The sequence below is a fragment of the Chiloscyllium plagiosum genome, unplaced genomic scaffold (assembly GCF_037043375.1).
Source record: "Chiloscyllium plagiosum isolate Xiang-an unplaced genomic scaffold, Cpla_swu_hap1 HiC_scaffold_2, whole genome shotgun sequence".
Lineage (NCBI taxonomy): Eukaryota > Metazoa > Chordata > Chondrichthyes > Orectolobiformes > Hemiscylliidae > Chiloscyllium > Chiloscyllium plagiosum.
In genome coordinates, this window is record NW_028270140.1 from 34,903,970 (window position 1) to 34,925,396 (window position 21,427).

General features: G+C 41.3%; 1 protein-coding gene across 2 annotated transcripts in view; it reads right to left on the reverse strand.

Moving 5' to 3' along the window:
- Positions 1-21,427, reverse strand: part of svep1 (sushi, von Willebrand factor type A, EGF and pentraxin domain containing 1) — a 241,255-nt gene that overhangs the window by 203,341 nt on the left and 16,487 nt on the right. For both annotated transcript variants that reach the window (XM_043716221.2, XM_043716218.2), the window contains exon 3: positions 3,984-4,160. In XM_043716221.2, coding sequence (XP_043572156.2) covers positions 3,984-4,160 — 177 coding nt within the window. The remainder of the gene's footprint in view (positions 1-3,983; positions 4,161-21,427) is intronic.

Consider the following 21,427-nt stretch of genomic DNA (forward strand, 5'->3'; position numbering starts at 1 on the left):
GCAATCAGAATTTACAGCGCTGGGTCAAAAATTAACAAGCAGGATTTCAAAATTAGTCATCCAGTCCAGCATGCACGTGAGTGCGGGAATAGCTGGACAAGGCAGACGAACGTATGGCTGGGACATTGGTGCAGCAAGTGAGGGCTTTAGTCCCTGGGTAAATCGGGGCCAGCTCTGGGGAAGATGGGACCTGTACAGGTTGGATGGATTGTATCTGAATAGGGGTGGACTGAGCTGCCAAAGGAAGTGGTGGAGGCTGGTACAATTACAGCATTTAAAAGGCATCTGCATGGGTATATGAATAGCGAGGCTTGAGAGGGATATGGGCCAAATGCTGGAAAATGGGACTGGATTAGGTTAGGATATCTGGTCGGCATGGACAAATTGGACCAAAGGGTCTGTTTCCATGCTGTACGTATCTATGATTCTACGACTCTCTGAGTTCCTTGCAGCACAGCAGGGAGAGCTTTAATAAGTTGGGCAGGGGACCCATGTGTCGATTTGATGGGACAAAAGCAAAAATTAAAATGGAAGGCAGAAAATTACTGAATGAGTCAGGAAGGCAAAGGAAACAAAGCTTAGAGAAAGTATTTTGCAGTGCTCAAGGGCATCTACTTCAATGAGTAGCAAATAAAGTGGACGAGATATGGGTACAAACAGAAATGTGACTGCATGATTACACAAACATGGCTTAAAGCTCTAAATTAGGAAAAAGCCAATTTTATGAAGCTGAGGAGTAATTTGGCAGAAATGGGTTGGGACCAGCTACTGAAAGTAAATCAGTATCAGAGCATTGGGAGGTATCAGAGGAGAGATTCAAAAGGTTCAGAATAAACACGCTCCCCCAAGATAAAGAATGAGATTGTCAGACTAGAGCGTCCTGGATGTCAAGGAGCTTACAGAGTAAGATAAAGCAGAAAAAGACAAATCACAGGCATTGCAGTTGAGAGAGGAAAGTGAAGTACTGGATGCGTTCCACAAAGGTACAGAGAAGCATTAGCATCATAGAAAGTGCGTAAATTCTCAGGGCTAGATGAAAGAAGAGGAGAAAGTGAGGACTGCAGATGCTGGAGATCAGAGCTGAAAATATGTTGCTGGAAAAGCGCAGCAGGTCAGGCAGCATCCGAGGAGCAGGAGAATCGACGTTTCGGGCATGAGCCCTTCTTCAGGAATCTGAATAGATGAAAGAAGAAACCAGCAAGGGAATAGCAAAAGGACTGACCACAATTTTCCGATTCTCATTGCATACAGGTATGGTGCCTGTGGATTGGAGGGCTACGAATGTTTTATTTTTGGAAGGAAGTGAGGGACAAGGCAAGTAATTGCAGGCCGGTTAGTCTATACTGGAATCAATTCCGAGAGACTCAATAAACTGTTATTTATGAAGATGTGGATCAATCAAGAATAGTCAGCATGGATTTGTTAAAGGAAAATAGTACCTGATGAACTTAATTGACTTTGTTGTGGAAGAAACAAAAAAGGGTTGATAAGGACAGTGCAGTTGATGTGGCCTATTTGGATTTTAGCAAGGCTTTGCAAGGTTCCACATGGTTAAAAGAAAACTCATGGGATCCAGGAGAATGTAGCTAGTTGGATACAAAAATGGGTCACTAGCAGACAACACAGGGTAATTGTGAATTGTTTTTTTGTGACTGGGTTACCTAGTATGGTTCTGCAGAGCTCGGTATAGGTTCCCTGTGTTTTTTGTGGTATATATTAACAACTTGGAAGGAAGTGTCAGCAGCATGATCAAGAAGTTTGCAAATATCTTAAAAATTGGCTGCATGGCCCCCATTGAGGAGTTTATCAAACTGGTTCACCATCTGATTCAATAATGTCCTGTAGGGAAGCAAATCTGCCATCCTTATCCATTCTATGGATGTGATTCCAGATGGTTAGAAATATAATTGGCTCCCAACTGCTTTCTGAAATGGTTTAGCAAGTCACTCCATTATGTTCAAGAAGATGCTGACCATTACCTTCTCAATGTTAATTAGCGAAAGGCATTAAATGTTCATTCCGTCAATGTGCACAGCCCATGAATAAATAATAAAAAGTGTAATGGCTCAAAACTGCATTGAAATCTACCTATCAAGCCCAGGCAAAAAGCTCCCCATCCCTAATCCAGCTTTTAAAGTTTGTAGTTTTCTACACAGCCCCATTATTACCCTAATTTCTAAATTCAACACTAAACAAAAGAAAACATCTGGCAACTTGGAAAAGTGTGAGATGATGCATTTTTTAAGATCAAATAAGGCATAGAATAAATGAGGTGCCTTGGAATAAATGTTCATTGATCCCTGAAGAGAGCAGGATAGGTCAATAAGTTGTCTAAAAGACATATGGATTCCTTGCTTCATTAGCTGAGTTACAGAGTTCAAGAGCAGGAGGCTATGCCAGAAATGTATATATCGTTAGTTAGGTTACGGCTTGATTACTGTGTAGTTCTGGTCACCTCATTATGGAACATGTGACTGCACTGGATTAGTGGTGCTGGAAGAGCACAGCAGTTCAGGCAACATTTACTGCTCCTCGGATGCTGCCTGAACTGCTGTGCTCTTCCAGCACGACTAATCCAGAATCTGGTTTCCAGCATCTGCAGTCATTGTTTTTACCTAGTTGATTTTAACCCTACTGCGAATCCTCTTGCAAGGATGCCTGCCTTGAAGAAGTTTCCCTCCTCTCTCTACAAGAATCTCAGGGAGTCCCTCTCCCACTGCAACTCCCAGGTCATTTCCTCTGCCCTGAAGCTCTTCAACCATGTCCTGAAACAAACTCGCTACCACAGCCACACTTGCTTCCTCAGTGCCTGCCTCCGGAACCAACCCATCCCACACAGACTCCGGACCACCTTTAAACCAGCAGAGTTCGGACCCGAACAGGACAAACAGTACAGATTACAGATTCAAAAACACCAGCAACGGGATTTTGCTGCTCCTCGGATGCTGCCTGAACTGCTGTGCTCTTCCAGCTCCACTAATCCAGAATCTGGTTTCCAGCATCTGCAGTCATTGTTTTTACCTATGTGACTGCACTGTACAGGGTGAAACAAAGATTTAGGATGATGTTGCTAGAACTGGAAAAATTCCACTATGAGGAATGATTGGATAGGTTGGAGTTGTTCTCCTGGAGACAGAGAAACACATTAGTAGTAATTAGCTAAAAAATGCAAAAACTGTTAAAATATGCCGCTCAATCAGATTTACATAAGATTAGTTGAGATTCATTAGACTCAACGGTTCATGTCAAAAGTTGAAGAGTACGGTGCTGGGAAAGGACAGCTGGTCAGGCAGCATCTGAGGAGCAGGAGAGTCGATATTTCGAGCATAAGCTCTTCATCTTCGACTCTGATCTCCAGCATCTGCAGTCATCACACTCTCCCAGTTCACATCAAAAGATCATCAGAGAACTAGATACTGGTGCAACTTAACATGACCATTACAATTTCACAGTATTCAACAAGATAGTAAAAAGATCGAATCCAATGATTTACTGCTTTTCCGGTGTGTAGAATTTTACATTTTTCCTTCTCCAATCTTCACATCCAAGTATTAATTGTTGCATGCCCTGGTGAATCCCTTCATTGACTTGAGTTTTTATTACTTCAGATCTGTGTACATTTAAACCTCAGTTGATTTTCCAAGGAATAACTATCTTATTTATATGCTGTTAAAAATCACACAACACCAGGTTTTAGTCCAACAGGTTTAATTGGAAGCACACTAGCTACCACCTGATGAAGGAGCAACGCTCCGAAATCTAGTGTGCTTCCAATGAAACCTGTTGGACTATAACCTGGTGTTGTATGGTCTTTAACATTGTACACCCCAGTCCAACACCAGCATCTCCAAATCATTATTTATATGCTGAAGTGATTATTCCTAATGCCATTTAAAAAGCTTTACATACAGCATGTAAATTCTGCCCTGGCTTCCCAAATCAATGGAAAAGATTAGGAGCCATGAGGACACAGAGCCTCCTACCTGTGCACTCATGCTGTAGTCCCTTGCCGTAGTAGCCCTTCTCGCAGATGCACTCATATTGACCAGTGTTGGTGCCACACTTGCAGCTTGCCATTTCATCACAGCAGTTCTGACCCAGTTCACAGAGGAATGAGCAACGGGCTCGGTCCTCCTGGATGTAGTCACCAGAGGGAAGATCTATAAAGAAGAAACACATCTTTTTCACAACTTGGTGGAGTCAGATTGACAGCGCAATCATTTGTTCCAGTGATTTAAATTTCCACAAAAAGAACTTTCTGTAGTGCATTTCATGACCGCAATGTCCATGCATGTTGCTGACCTTGACAGGGTGATTTAATCTGGGGTGCAGTGCAGTGCAAAATGTACCATTCTCTCACATTGACTCAGCAGCTGGTACACTCAACTCTGAGCCAAGGGTTGTTATGGATCTCAGTCCCACTTTAGAGACTTAAGCACCAAATCTCAGATGATATTCTGAATGCAAAACTGAGGGAGGACTGTACTGTCAAAGGAGCGGTTAGATGACATGTTGAGGCACTGCCAGCCATCCTTGGTGGAAGGAAAAGGGGGCCCTGCTCTTTATAGTGATTGAAGTTTTGTTGTTATGAATAATTAGTTCATGGTTCATGTATTTTATTATATACCTTTTATTTTCAGGAACATAACATTTAAGTTAAGGTTCAGAAGTTCAGAATAGAAGATTTAGCTGGAGACACACAGACGTGATGTCTACACTCAGTCCAGGGAGATTCTTTTGTTTGGGTCTTAGAGTTAAATTAGTTTAAAAGCATTCAGTAAACAGTGAGATCCTGTTACAATCTGAAATAACTGCACAGAGGCCAGTATTCCATCATCAAGTCACCCTTTTGTTACATGTTCACTGTACATGAACTCTGGCCAGCCAGCTCAGAGCCAGTCCCTAGAGTGAGGAGTCTCTCTGTCTCTCCTGTTTATTTTTTTTCTCTTTTTTTTTCCCCAGCACCTATATTGTGTGTGCAGGTGTGACACACAGTGAGAGACACAAGGTGCACGAATCTTTATTCAATTTCCACCACCAGGAAGATAGGCTCTCACCCCCACCCTCCTCTAGCTTATCTCTCCACGCTCCAGGCTCACTGCCTTTATTCCTGATGAAGGGCTTTTGCCCGAAACGTCGATTTCGAAGCTCCTTGGATGCTGCCTGAACTGCTGTGCTCTTCCAGCACCACTAATCCAGAATCTCCTGTTTATATCTGTCAGCCAGGGCTCTTCGATTGGCCCAGGTTAACAACCCCAATTAAGAATGTCATAGTCAATGAGATCCATGTGCCCTCATTCCAGGCACTATGTAACCCATTTACTTCATCAGCTCAAAAAATTGTAAATAAGGTATAATTAACTTAAAAAAAACCCAAAAAAAACAACTGTGAGTCCTTCAAATCAGAAACAAAAGTTCTGAGGAAGGGCCACTGGACTAAAACGTTAACTCTGATGTCTCTGCACACGTTCTGGCAGACCTGCTGAGCTTTTCCAGTAATTAATGCAACGGTCAGTTTAAGGATTGCCTGTGTCACCTTGGGTGGAGTTTATAATATCTCTCAGTTTGAATTCATTTCTGTGTTTGCTGGGAGAGTTTCTATTTGCAGTCGGGCCTTGTGCAGCTTACAATTTAGTGAAATTACAAAACCAAATGATAGATAAATCTGCACTGTAGATACAAAATAATCATTGTCTGAATGGAATGTGGATGAGGCTTAATCTTGGTTTGATTTGCATGTGCAAATACTAGTCAGAGGCTTTCCTTGTTAGAAGAGAATGGGAGAATCTACAAAGGATCTCTGTGTCTTATTGCAAAAGAAAGTAAATAATTCACTTGGAAGTATTCAACCACTAAACAGAGAGAAAGAGAGAGAGAGAGAGAGACTGAGGCCTCCACATACCAAAGAAGGTAAATGAAAGTTTTATGTCTGAGATTAGCTGGAGCTGAGAAAAAAATCTCCAAAGGACTGTGGCATACTAGGGATGGCTATACCTTTAACATTGATACGTCTGCTCAGAAAATGCTCCATGGAATTAGCAAGTAAATCTTGCATAACATATACGTAAATTAAATCTTTGGTATAAAAGTGAAAGTTAAAAGCTGTGGTATAGTTCTAATAGGTATTGTGATTTCACTTTGAATTGTAAACAATCCCTAATTACATAGAACATAGAACATAGAAGAATACAGCGCAGTACAGGCCCTTCGGCCCTTGATGTTGCGCCGATCCAAGCCCACCTAACCTACACTAGCCCACTATCCTCCATATGCCTATCCAATGCCCGCTTAAATGCCCATAATGAGGGAGAGTCCACCACTGCTACTGGCAGGGCATTCCATGAACTCACGACTCGCTGAGTAAAGAACCTACCCCTAACATCTGTCCTATACTTACCCCCCCTTAATTTAAAGCTATGCCCCCTTGTAATAGCTGACTCCATACGTGGAAAAAGATTCTCACTGTCGACCCTATCTAAACCCCTAATCATCTTGCACACCTCTATCATGTCACCCCTAAACCTTCTTTTCTCCAATGAAAACAACCCCAAGTGCCTCAGCCTTTCCTCATACGATCTTCCTACCATACCAGGCAACATCCTGGTAAACCTCCTCTGCACCCGTTCCAGTGCCTCCACATCCTTCCTATAGTATGGCGACCAAAACTGCACACAATACTCCAGATGTGGCCGCACCAGAGTCTTATACAACTGCAACATGACCTCAGGACTCCGGAACTCAATTCCTCTACCAATAAAAGCCAGTACGCCATATGCCTTCTTCACCGCACTATTTACCTGGGTGGCAACTTTCAAAGATCTGTGTACATGGACACCAAGATCCCTCTGCTCATCCACACTACCAAGTATCCGACCATTAGCCCAGTACCCCATCTTTTTGTTACTCTTTTGGATCATAACATCATTGTAATATAGGAAAAAAGCAGCATCTAATTTGTGCACAACAAGCTCCCATACACAGTAATGTGACATTGCCAGTGATGTTGGTTAACGGATAAATGTTCTACATGAGTGCTTATACATCTCATCCAACATCAACCTCTGACAGTGCAGCAGTCCCTCAGCTCCATTTCAGGAGCACCTAAAGTTTGTGCTCAAATATCTGAAGAAGGACTTGACATCCCAGCCCTCCTTGACTTAGTGGCAAGAGCGCTACTTCCTGAACCATAACTGACAGGTGAAGATGTTACACTGTGCTCCAGATCAGATGGAGAATTTGGGTCAAAACGTTCCTGGACATTTAAGATCCAGTGTGAATTATTTATAAAACTTGGCCATTATACAGTATACCTCCCTGTATTCTCAGTCACTGAGCTAGACTGATGGGGAGCATAATTATTTTAGCTGATAAAGGAGAAATGTTGTTAAGCTCTTTTCATTTTGCAATTATTCAGGAGTGGCACAAGAATGTTACACTCAAAGGGAGATATGTGACGTTTGGTATTCTTGCCCATGTCCTCATGATGGCACAGTCAAAATCCTCAGCAATGTGTCTCTTTTTACATCAAGACTTGAGTTCTGTACAATATTAATTGTCACAGAAAATGCAAAGGGGATTTATGAAACAAATGCAGCATGGACATTGGGAATTGGATCAATAATAACAAGGCTCTTTTTTGTGACGAGGGTTTACGCAAAACCACTTTTCCACTTCTAAATTTCATGGCACTTTACACTCCACCTTACACTCCTTGGTCCTTGAATTGAATGAGTAGAAGGGAATGTTTTTAGCAATGTGAGAATATGATGTGCTCAACCAGATCAGGAAAATCTGGTTCAAACACTAAGGAATCAGGCAGAAGCAACAATATGTTTGAGGTCTCTGGAGTGGGATTTGAACCTGCCACGTGCTGATCCAGCACTGAGTGCACCACCCACTGACCTTGGTCAAAAGTTAAGGAGGATCTGAAAGGCGAAGTAGAGAGGGAGAGGGATTTGTGAAGGAAACTCTAGCTGAAGGCAGGATGGAGCAAGAGACCAGGTTGGAAAAATAAAGAGATTTCAAACTGCAAGGTATAGTCACCATTGTCCTACAGGATCATTGAACTGCTCTCTGATTAGAGACAGAGACATAACTAGTGGTGGTTTAACGTAAGTGTCACTTTATCTTAGGCAAAAGGAGAGGTTGAGAAGGAGAGTGCTTCATGATAACCTCAGCCAGTGTGGCAACTAAATCCATCTGTTAATATTACTCTACATCACCCCAGTGAACTGAGCTAACCAATCTCCTATGCTTTGCGGGCACAGCAGAGGTTCTCCCAATGTCCACTGTTTGGGAGCAATGGAAACATCCCTAGTGAAACAGGGTACTTATCTCTGCAGCAATGGGGAACAAACATAGGTGGATCTGCCCTATTGACAAGTGCTAAAGTGCTTGTCCGATTTTCCTTATCCCTCTCAGAGCCACCTGGTCAGTGTCATGGATGTAATGAGGGCTATCCCTCTATGCTAAGCACCTCCCCCTCATGACTATCCCAGGGTCAAAGGTCGACAAACAGGAAAGAAAATTGAAGTTGGCCCAGTATTAAGAATGGAGGTCAGGCAGCATCCAAGGAGCAGGAGAATCGACGTTTCGGGCATGAGCCCTTCTTCAGGAATGAGGAAAGTGTGCTAAGCAGGCTAAGATAAAAGGTAGGGAGGAGGGACATGGGGGAGGGGTGTTGGAAATGCGATAGGAACACCCCTCCTCCAAGTCCCTCCTCCCTATCTTTTATCTTGGCCTGCTGGACACACTTTCCTCATTCCTGAAGAAGGGCTCATGCCCGAAACATCGATTCTCCTGCTCCTTGGATGCTGCCTGACCTGCTGCGCTTTTCCAGCAACACATTTCCATCTCTGATCTCCAGCATCTGCAGTCCTCACTTTCTCCCAGTATTAAGAATGTTTTGCCCCATTTGTTTTAAAAGGTAGATTCGCCATCCTCTGGTACATTCAGGAATAGCAAGCATTACCATTACAGCATTTCCATAATACAGGTAGTTCTTCTATAATGCGATGGTTGCGTTCTTGTTCAACACTGCGCATTATAGAAAATTTGTGCTTTAGAGACAGCGCTTAAAGTGTTGATGATGTAATTGCGTTACAGCCAACACACATTTTAAAAGTTCACACTTTAGAAACATTGTTCCCGATTCATCAATCACGTTACAGCAAATTCACATTAATGCAACGTGCATTATAGCAGAATGACCGGTACATTTATTTAACAAATGAGAGACATTCAAACTGCTCCCAGATGTTAGGATTTTATGGCCATGTCAGAGAATTTATGAGAAGGACTAAGAAAGCTGGTGAACAATATAAAACCTCACTAATCCTTTCCATTGAATTATTTCAACACACTGTTGTTCTGCTAAAATGCATGGGGGGGGGGGCCGGGGTGGGGGGGGGGGGGGAAGTGTGTGTATGTGCACGCATATGAGAGAGTATCCTGCAAAGCAGACTTTGGGACAAGTAACAACCCAAAGTGGCTGAGCAGAGGCTGATAGCCATGTTCGGTACCCATTGAAATGGCCTCAACTGTGACCATGGGTTCATGTCAGACTACAAGTGACCCCATTACACTATACACACTCTCTCTCAGTCTCACACTCACACTCACACACACACACACACACACACACCCTCTCTCTCATAGACAAGCTCTATATCATACACGCGCACATAGAGTCATAGGGTCATAGAGATGTACAGCATGGAACCAGACCCTTCGGTCCAACCTGTTCACACCGACTAGATATCCCAACCCAATCTAGTCCGACCTGGCCAATATTCCTCCAAACCCTTCCTATTCATATACCCATCCAAATGCCTCTTAAATGTTGCAATTGTACCAGCCTCCACCACATCCTCTGTCAGCTCATTCCATACATGTACCACCCTCTGTGTGAAAAAGTTGCCCCTTAGGTGTCTTTTATATCTTTCCCCTCTCACTCTAAACCTATGCCCTCTAGTTCTGGACTCTCCGATCCCAGGGAAAAGACTTTGTCTAGTTATCCTATCCATGCCCCTCATAATTTTGTAAACCTCTATAAAGTCATCCCTCAGCCTCCGACGCTCCAGGGAAAACAGCCCCAGCCTGTTCAGCCTCTCTCGATAGCTCAAATCCTCCAACCCAGGCAATATCCTTGTAAATCTTTTCTGAACCCTTTCAAGTTTCACAACATCTTTCTGATAGGAAGGAGACCAGAATTGCACGCAATATTCCAACAGTGGCCTAACCAATGTTCTGTACAGCCACAACATGACCTTCCAACTTCTGTACTCAATGCTCTGACCAATAAAGGAAAGATACCAAACGCCTTCTTCACTATCCTATCTACCTGCGACTCCACTTTCAAGGAGCTATGAACCTGCACTCCAAGGTCTCTTTGTTCAGCAACACTCCCTAGGACCTTACCATTAAGTGTATAAGTCCTCCTAAGATTTGCTTTCCCAAAATGCAGCACCTCGTATTTATCTGAATTAAACTCCATCTGCCACTTCTCAGCCCATTGGCCCATCTGGTCCAGATCCTGTTGTAATCTGAGGTAACCCTCTTCGCTGTCCACTACACCTCCAATTTTGGTGTCATCTGCAAACTTACTAACTGTACCTCTTATGCTCGCATCCAAATCATTTATATAAATGACAAAAAGTAGAGGACCCAGCACCCATCCTTGTGGCACTCCACTGGTCACAGGTCTCCAGTCTGAAAAACTACCCTCCACTGCACTTCCTCCTCTGTAATCTGGACATTTTGCAAGATGTCACCATCTATTTCCCTACAATCTATATCTTCCATATCCTTTTCCACAGTAAATACTGATGCAAAATATTCATTTAGTATCTCCCCATTTTCTGTGACTCTACACAAAGGCTGCCTTGCTAATCTTTGAGGGGCCCTATTCTCTCCTTAGTTACCCTTTTGTCCTTAATATATTTGTAAAAACCCTTTGGATTCTCCTTAATTTTATTTGCCAACACTATCTCATGTCCCCTTTTTGCCCTCCTGATTTCCCTCTTAAGTATACTCCTACTTCCTTTATACTCTTCTAAGGATTCACTCGATCTCTGCTGTCTATACCTGACATATGCTTCCTTCTTTTTCTTAACCAAACCCTCAATTTCTTTAGTCATCCAGCATTCCCTATACCTACGAGCCTTCCCTTTCCCCCTGACAGGAATATACTTTCTCTGGATTCTTGTTATCTCATTTCTGAAGGCTTCCCATTTTCCAGCCGTCCCTTTACCTGCGAACATCTGTCTCCAATCAGCCTTTTGAAAGTTCTTGCCTAATACCGTCAAAATTGGCCTTTCTCCAATTTAGAACTTCAACTTTCAGATGTGGTCTATCCTTTTCCATCACGATTTTAAAACAAATAGAATTATGGTTGCTGGCCCCAAAGTACTCCCCCACTGACATCTCAGTCACCTGCCCTGCCTTATTTCCCAAGAGTAGGTCAAGTTTTGCACCTTCTCTAGTAGGTACATCCACATACTGAATCAGAAAATTGTCTTGTATGCACTTAAGAAATTCCTCTCCATCTAAACCTTTAACACTGGCAGTCCCAGTCGATGTTTGGAAAGTTAAAATCCCCGGCTATTATTCTTACAGAGAGCTGAGATCTCCTTACAAGTTTGTTTCTCAATTTCCCTCTGACTATTGGGGGGTCTATAATACAATCCCAATAAGGTGATCATCCCTTTCTTATTTCTCAGTTCCACCCAAATAACCTCCCTGGATGTATTTCTGGGAATATCCTCCCTCAGCACAGCTGTAATGCTATCCCTGATCAAAAATGCTACTCCCCCTCCTCTCTTGCCTCCCTTTCTATCCTCCCTGTAGCATTTGTATCCTGGAACATTAAGCTGCCAGTCCTGCCCATCCCTGAGCCATGTTTCTGTAATTGCTATGATATCCCAGTCCCATGTTCTTAACCATGCCCTGAGTTCATCTGCCTTCCCTGTTAGGCTACTTGCATTGAAATAAATGCAGTTTAATTTATTAGTCCTACCTTGTCCCTGCCTGCCATGACTGTTTGATTCAGTTCTGTTCTCAACTGTACCAGTCTCAGATTGATCTCTTTCCTCACTATCTCCTTGGGTTCCACCCCCCTACCTTCCTAGTTTAAATCCTCCCAAGCAGTTCTAGCAAATTTCCCTGCCAGTATATTAGTCCCCTTCCAATTTAGTTACAATCTGTCCTTCTTGTACAGGTCACTCCTACCCCAAAAGAGATTCCAACAATCCAAAAATGTGAATCCTTCTCCCATACAGCAGCTCCTCAGCCATGCGTTCATCTGCTCTATCCTCCTACTCTTGCCCTCACTAGCTCATAGCACCGGGAGTAATCCAGATATTACTACCCTTGAGGACCTCCTTTTTAAATTTCTGCCTTACTCTCTGTAATCTCCCTTCAGAATCTCAACCTGTTCCCCTCCTATACCGTTGGTTCCAATGTGGATAATGACCTCTTGCTGGCCCCTCTCCCCTGTGAGAACATTCTGCACCCTCTCTGAGACATCCTTGATCCTGGCACCAGGGAAACAACACACCATTCTGATTTTTCTCTGCTGGCCACAGAAGCATCTGTCTGTACCTCTGACTACCGAATCCCCTAACACAATTGATCTCTTGGAAGCCGACGTACCCCTCTTTGCATTACAGCCAGTCTCAATACCCGAAACTTGGCTTTTTGTGCTACATTCCCCTGAGAATCCATCACCCCCTACATTTTCCAAAACAGCATACCTGTTTGAAATGGGTATATCCACAAAAGACTCCTGTCCTAGGTGCCGACCTCTCTTACCCTTCCTGGAGTTAACCTATCTATGTGACTTTATCTGAGACTTCCCCCCTTCCTATAACTGCCATCCATCACATACTGTTGCTGTTGCAAATTCCTCATCGCTTCTAACTGTCTCTCCAACCGATCCACTCGATCTGATAAGATTCACATCCAACAGCATTTGTGGCAGGTATAATCCGCAGTAACCCTTAAACTGTCTTTAAACTCCCACATCTGACAAGAAGTACATATCACTGCAAAGGCCATTTTTGCTCCTTCACAATCTACAGACCCAGAAAAAACACTGTCTTATTCCTCTACAAACACTGCCCCAGGTTAAATTAATAGCTATGACTTATACTTTAAGTTTAATCAAGAGACTTATCTCCAAAAACATATAGTCAAGAAAGAACTCACTATACTCACTAATGCAACCTTTCTCTTGGACAGACTTAAAACAACAATTAACTTATCTGATTCTGTGTTGTGAACTTCACCCAAACCGGTTCCTCCAAGATCAGTTGTGAAGTTCACTGTTTGTTAATTTTCCCAGATGCACTCCGATGTCCAGCGACACATGAATTCAAAAACAGCAAAGGCAGTAACTGTGCAGGTTCTCCCTCTCTCTCTCTCTCTCTCTCCTGCACTGTCCTCACCATGTGCTTCCTTTATCTGCTCTTCTTCCTTTTAAAACTGCTGTTGTTTTGACTTTTTTTTCCCAAAGTTCCAAAACAGTGCAATAGCATATAAAACAGTAATTGATGCTCCTGGAATTCGAGGAAATCACCTCCAGCATCTAAAATGCCTCAAAAAAAGGGGCAGCTCTTACAGCCAGAAATTTTTCCCATCCTCCATCTTGGATTACCGAGAATCCTCTTCCACATACGCACGCACCCCCTCACAGGTGTATACCCCATTACACTCATACACACACTTAACCAAGCCTACACACTCACTCTATCACATGCTCTCACACCCATATGGACACACCCACTCTGTCTCCTACACGCGCACATATGTAAGATTATAGGGTGAATTTGTTTTTGCAGAATTACATTTTATTTTGCTCAGAAACTGCATAAATCCATATAAAACTCTGTGAATCCCACTTGAGAAATAGAACCAGTCTAACTCAACACTGGGACACAAGCAGACCTTACACCTTAATACATTGTCTGAGCTAAAGCTATTGTTAGAAAAGCTAAACCTTTCTTGAGAATGTAATTTAAAAGAAGTTCCGGGATTTAAATATCAAAGAACAGAAACCAACACATCCCATTCTAAAAAGATGAAAGACTTGATCTAAAATTATTTAATGTATCATCACATCTCCATGACACCATACTCATTTGACTATAAATTCCGTGTCTTATGATCTTATTCTCCACAGCCACCTGAGGAAGAAGCAGTGCTCCGAAAGCTAGTGATCCAAATAAAACTGTTGGACTATAACCTGGTATTGTGTGATTTTTAATATTGTATTATTGTACTCGATTAATTAATACAGACGGTAATAGTTGCACTTGCATGGTGCTGCTGCATGTTAGACTTTGCAAACGTTTGTTTTTATGCAATATAATGGCTATATTGGAAGACTGATTTCCTGTTGACAAATCATTTAAGTAGCTATTTTAAAATTATTCAATCTTATAATGTAGGCAAGAATCTAGCTCTGTTCGAATAACTAAACAAAGTTAACAAAGGACCTGGTGGAAAAGTCATGCTGAAATTTACAGCAAGAATCTACAGGACAGTTGTAAGACAAGCCTTATTACAGAATGCAACACCAAAAGGAGAGGGACAACTATTGCATAATAACAAGATGGCAGTGTTGAGGTGGATGTGTGTAGTAATGAGAAAGGACAATATTAGAAGCCATCAGTTTAGGGTGTCAATAATGGGCACTGAAGGATGTAGCTGAGAAGCGATTGAACTGATCTGGTCACCTGTTGTGAAGAAAAGGAGACGACCTGTTGAGATGGAGAAGGGCTGCCAGGAAGATTGGGAATGGGAATGTCTAAGACCAGAATGACACGTTGGTATAAGACATAGAGGAATTGGATGAGGAATGGGTAACTGACAGGAGGAGATGGAGAAGGTGATTAACCAACATTATGGTAAAGTGGAAGAAACTGAACAGGAGGATGGAGGTGTCATCGGCAAAGCCAGCATTAAGACCCTAATTGGAAAGGTTCCAATGAGTCATTAACTTGATTACTACAGACAGGCTGCTAGACTGGTTCAGCATGCTGTTAGAATCAATTACATTGCTGAGTCACACATTGGCCCCAGTCAGATAAGGATGGCAAATTTGCATTTCTGAAGGACATTAATGAACCAAATGAATTTTTACAATGTTCCAGTTTCATGGTCAACATTACAGCTTTTTATTTCTGATTTATTTATGTGATGTATTCAAATATCTTCCAGTTATCATTATGAATTTTGAACACATGGGTTGAGATCACTCGCCTTATACCATACAACTATAGTACTGTACTCCAATATATATGAGTATTTAAGCAAGAAACACATCCTTAACTTCTCAAACATTGAATACATGTTTACAATAGCACCAGCAGTCATATAGTATAAGATATCACAATGTACTTTATTGCCAACTCCTAGTACCAACCAATCTGTCAAAATAAAGAAAGAGAAGCTATTTCCTCTGAAATGTGCAGTGGTGTACTTACTGAATGTAATGCATAATTGAGAAACGATTGTTTTGCAAACAAAAATGATCGACCTCAGAGCTGACCTATTTTTCTCTAGATGGGAGTACTGTACACTAAGTACTGCAAGTTTCTGTGACATGGAACTTGCCATGAATAATTGAAAGTGTGACTCACGCAAAAAGCAAAAAGCAAGAAGATTGGTTGGATCAGATTTTGTATTATGAATGACAAAGGATTTTCAAGGTAAAGTTGGATGGGTACTTGAGGATAAGAGAATGACAGGATCTAGAGAAAAAGCAGAGATGTGGGACTAAGCACAACTGTTCTTGCCGGGGGAGGGGGGGCAGCAGAAACATAATGGACTGAATTCTGAATTCTCCTCTTTACTCTGCAAATTTCTATTGTGATAATATAAGTATCTTTCATTTTAGAGTGTGAATTTTTAATTACTGGCATGTCGGTTGGATCTGTGTAAACGAGGGAGTTAATAATTAACATGTCAGTCTTTCTGGAGTCATGATTTTTAAAACAATATGTGAGAAACAGCAATTCCTGGAGTGATAATGGAAATTTATTTGCATTATGACAATGCTACGACTGAAGAGAGGAAACATTTAAGAGCACTAGCTTCCTTCTGGTTTTGAACAAACAAGACTTTGTTTTGCTTGGGGAAAACAAATACATTGGAAAGCTTTTGGTTTCTAGAAGATTTGGTTGAGGTTTGATGCAAAAACAGTTTCTCCTGAGAAAGAAATTGATTCAGAACAGTTAGGAAATAGATTACTGCAGTGTAGTTTGAAAATTCCAGTACAGAAATGTTTAGTTAGAAATCTATACGATCTATTTGGAGTTTAAAAAACGCTTAAACTCAATTATGTAACTCAACAAGGAAAAGGTTAACAAACTTTAAAGACTAGGAATAGAAAGGATCAATTAAGTCAAACCTATTGATGTGATAGAGATGGGAACCGTTGCTGGGATTTGTGTTTTAAAAGTGATGGTGTTGAGATAATGGGTTTTATTTTATCATATGTTTTAAAATCTTCCAAACTGTGTCATGTGTAAATAACTTGGTTTATTCTATCTTCATTTCCTTTGCATAATAAACTTCTGTTCAATTGTTAAAACTGAATCTGCAGCATTATGTGTTTGGTTTTCAGTAAAAGAACACCTCAATAAATAAATAAACAGAAGATGATTTAGTGAGCCGGAGTTCAGTCTAGAATCTGACTTGTCCAGTAATAACATCAGCTGGGATCATAACACTATGAATCTATATTGTTAATTGTATGTTGATTGTGTTTAGCCAAATGTGAATGTAATGCTTTAACTGGGCATTCACTTGAGCAGATCTAAAGAGATGCTTATTGAAGTTGTGGTGTGGTTGAGTTAGGAGGTGTACTCTCGTAATGCTTAACTCTATAAATAAATGTAAGACTGGAACCTGCATAGATCATCTTGATAATCAATTCTACTTTATCTAATAGTGAACTAAGACTGTTAGCTCTCTACTTGCCAATGTTTCCTTTGTTGCGGATTTTGAAATGAGTGCCACTTTGCGTCTCTCAGAGTTCACCAACACTGTCCTTGCAAATCTCACATGCCCCTTCAGTCCTCTGTGATGATCTTAACTCAAGCGCTTTAATTCTGTCAAAGTTATGAGGTCAACCAATTCAAACTGAGGAGCACCATCTGTATTCTCTATCCTCACAAGTATTGGGAAAAAGCTATAAATTTATCCTGAAGTTTACACTCCAGGTCACCCTGGCTTTTGGGGTTTTGGCTGCTTTCTGTTAAAGCACTGAAAGAATGGCTCATTATAATGCTCAGCTTCAGCTACTTTTCAAGAGTTCTCAGTATCCTTTTAGCCTACATTGACAAATCCTAATTGTTCCTAGTTGAGTCTCTTTCTTCCTGCAGGAATTACAAATGAACATATGAATAAGAAACAAAAATGGGCCACTTGGCCTGTAGAGCCTGCTCTGCCATTCAATAAAACCATGGTTGATTTGATTTAAACATTGACCCTACATTCCTGCACACCCCCGTTAATCTGACACCCACTTGGTAATCAAGAATCCATCTTCCTCTGCCTTAAAAAATACTTAAAGGTTCAGTATCTATTGCCTTTTGAGGAAAGGAATTCCAAATATTCACAGCCCTGAGAGAAAAAAATGTTCCTCACCTCTGTTTTAAATGGATGATTCCTTATTTTTAAACATTGACCCCTACTTCTCAATTCTCCCATTAGAAGAAACATCCCCTTGACATCCACCTGGCTGAGTTCCCTGAGGATCTTGTGTGTTTCAATAAAGGCACCTCTGACTTTACTAAACTGGACAGGCACTGACCCAGGCTGTCGAGCAATGTTCCCTCTAAGCTGTGCGTCTGCATGCACAGCTGCTCCAAGGTTCCATGCATGGTGCTGGCATTGTCATCCGCTTTAGCAAGTCCCTCCGTACATGGAACTCAGAACCCCATGTAGTCAGGAAGAAAATTGACTGTTGTACAGCCTTTCCTGAGAAAGCAATCTGCTCAATCCAGTTATGAGTCTAGTAAACCTTCTCTGAATGGCTTCCAATGCATTGATGTCCTTCTGAAACTACGGTGACCAGTGCTGTACACTGTACTCCAGATGCAATCTCATCAATTCCCTGTATAAGTGAAACATAACCTCCCTACTTTTGCACTCAATTCCTCCCGCAATAAAGCATAACATTCTATTGGCTCTCCTGATGACGTGCTGTACCTCTATACAAATCTTCTGTGATTCATAGGACACACAGATCTCTCTGTATCTCACAGCTCTCACTATTTAGATACCATGCTTCTTTTTTATTCTTTCTGCCAGCATGGGCAATTTCACACTTTCCCTTATCATACTCCACTTGCTGGATCACTTCACATTCTCTGAACCTGTTCATATCCCTTGGTAGACTCCTTATGGTTCTCTTCACAGCTTGCTTGATGAATTTGTGTCATCTGCAAATTTAGCTACCTCATACTTTCAGTCCCTTCATCCAAATCATTTATACACGTTGTAGAGAGTTGGGGGTCCTGCACCAAACCCTTGACACACCCCTCATGATATCCTGCCAATCTGAAAAAAGGACCTACTTGTTCCTACACGCTGCTTCCTATTAACCAGTCAATCTTCTATTGGTGCTAATATGTTTCCCCAAATAACATGTGCTTTTATTTTTTACAATAACCTTTGCAGTGGCACCTTACCAAATGCCTTCTAAGTACAATACATCCACTGGTTCCCCTTCACAGCATAAGTTACATTGTCAAAGAACTCCGATACCTTATAAATTTCATTTTGACAGAACTATGTTGGCTATATGTGATTACCTTGAACCTGGCCAAGTGCCCTGTTAGAATATCTTTCTAACATTTTCCCTATGACAGATGTTAAGCTAACTGGTCTGTAGTTTCCTGTTTTCTGCCTCCCTCCCTTTTTGAATAGAGGAGTTATCTTAGCTATTTTCGAATCTAAAGGAATCTTTTAGGAATTCTTGCTTCCCATCCCATTCCTGATTTACAGCTACTTCCAGGATGCATTCATACCCTCTCCAGTGAAGACCGCACTGTTATATAAAATATCAGTTCAACTCATCTGCCAACTCTTTATTCTCCATTATTACATCTCCTGACTCATTTTCAGTAGGACCAACACATGCTTAGTTAACTCTTTTCTTTTTAAATAGCTGGAGAAATTCTTCTTATCTGTTCTTACATTTTTGGCTAAATTTCTCTCATACTCTAATTTTTGCCTCCTTATTTATATTTTGTAATTCTTTGCTTTTTACAATAGTTGATCTAGTCTTCTGACCTGCACCTATCTTTGCACAACTATATTTCTTTTCTTTGAATTTGGTACTATCTTTGATTTAACCATGGAAGGGGAATCCATCCCTTCGGATTTTTCTTATGTATTTATTCTGCAATTGCAAGAATATCCCCTTAAATGTTTGCCATTGCATCTTTACTGACCTATCCTTTAACTTAGATTGCCAGTTAAGTTTTGCTAGCAGTCTTTAATTACCCATGTTTAAAATCAAAATAATAGTCTTGGACCCACACCTCTCTGCCTTAAATTGTACATAAAATGTAATCATAGTATGGTTGCTGCAACTGAGGTGCTTTCACTTTCACAATCCTGTCTCATTTGTCAAAACTAGGCATCGTACAGCCTGCTCTCTGGTTTGTGCTATAACATGCTGGTCTAAGAAATTGCCACAAAGATATTCAATTAATTCCTCATTGAGACTACTTTCTCTCATCTGATTTTTTCAGTTTATATGTAAGTTACAATCTCCCATGATAACTGCTATACTGTTTTGACAATCTTCCATTATTTCTTTCTTGATACCCTGTCCTATCATATGGTTACTGTTAGAGAGCTTGTATATAAGTCCCTCAAGTCCCTTTTTAACATTCCTCATCTGTATATGGACTGTTTCTATTATTTGGTTTCCTGAATTTAGGTCAACTCTCCCTGTTGTGCTAATGTCATTTTTAATTAACAGAGTCATTCCTCCAAACTTTCCTAGCTTCCTATCCTGTCTAAACGTTACATACCCTTTAATAGTCAGGTCGCAAGCAAGCTGATTATGCAGCCATGTCTCCCTTGTGGCCAGTAGATTGTACTTAATGATCTCAATTTGCATTATTAGTTCAATGTTTAAGTACTGTCCTTTTATTATTTTTGTAATCTCAAGACGCGTCTAATAATTTGCTTTTAGATCTGTATTCTCTGTCCCTTCCTCTCATTGTCTGGTTATCATTTCCCACATAAATTCCTTCCTGTGTTGCATTTCCCCACTCTTTCATACAACCCAAATTAGGGTTCGTGACCCCACTATTTAGTTTAGAACCCACCCTACTTCCATAGTTATGCAGTACTGGTGTGGGCTATCCCAATAGTACAATCTCACTTGCCCCAGTATAGGTGCCACTGTCCTATGAACTGGAACCTACTTCTCCCACATCAGTCCTTCAGCTACGCATTCATCGCTCCAACCCTGTTTACCCTATGCCAATTTCCATATGACTCAGGTAGATTAATACACTTGAGGTTCTGCTTCTTAATTTGGTGCATAGCTACTTATGGCTAACAGGTCACGCAGGTCCAGAGCAGATCTGCCCAAAATCATTCAAGTCAGTGTTTTGGTTTGAAAGTATATCAATCACAGGAACCCATTTTCCTATGTTCAATAGACTGTTTGCTAGAACAGGGAGGATGCACTGTGAACAAAGATTGAGTATACTAGGGCCAAATCCCTTGGAGTTTAGAAGAATGAGAGGTGACCACATTGAAACATAAAAAAGATTCTTAGGATGTTGATAAAAAAAGATTCCCCTAAACCAGGGAATCTACAATGTTGAGAAACAGTCTTAGAATAAGAGACTGACTTTCAAGATTGAAGATCATAGGAAGGATGTTGCAAAACTTGAAAAGTTCAGAAAAGATTTACAAAGATGTTGCCAGCGTTGGAAGGTTTGAGCAATGAGGAGAGGCTGAATAGGCAGGGGCTGTTTTCCCTGGAGCATCGGTTGCAGACAGGTGACCTTATAAAGTCATGAGGGGCATAGGTAGGGTAAATGGACAAGGTCTTTTCCCTGGGGTAGGGGAGTCCAGAACTAGAGGGCATAGGTTTAGGGTGAGGGGATAAAAGATTTAAAAGCGATCTAAGAGGCGATTTTTTCACAGAGAGGGTGGTGCCTGTCTGGAATGTGCTGCCAGAAGAAGCGGTAGAGGTTGGGACAAATACAGCATTTAAATGGCACCTGGATGGGTATATGAATAGAAAGGGTTTAGAGGGATATGGACCAAATGCTGGCAAATGGGACTAGATTAGGTTAGAATATCTGGTTGGCATGGATAAGTTGGACTGAAGGGTCTCTTTCTGTGCTATACATCTCTATGATTCATAGGATGGTGAATCATTGTTATT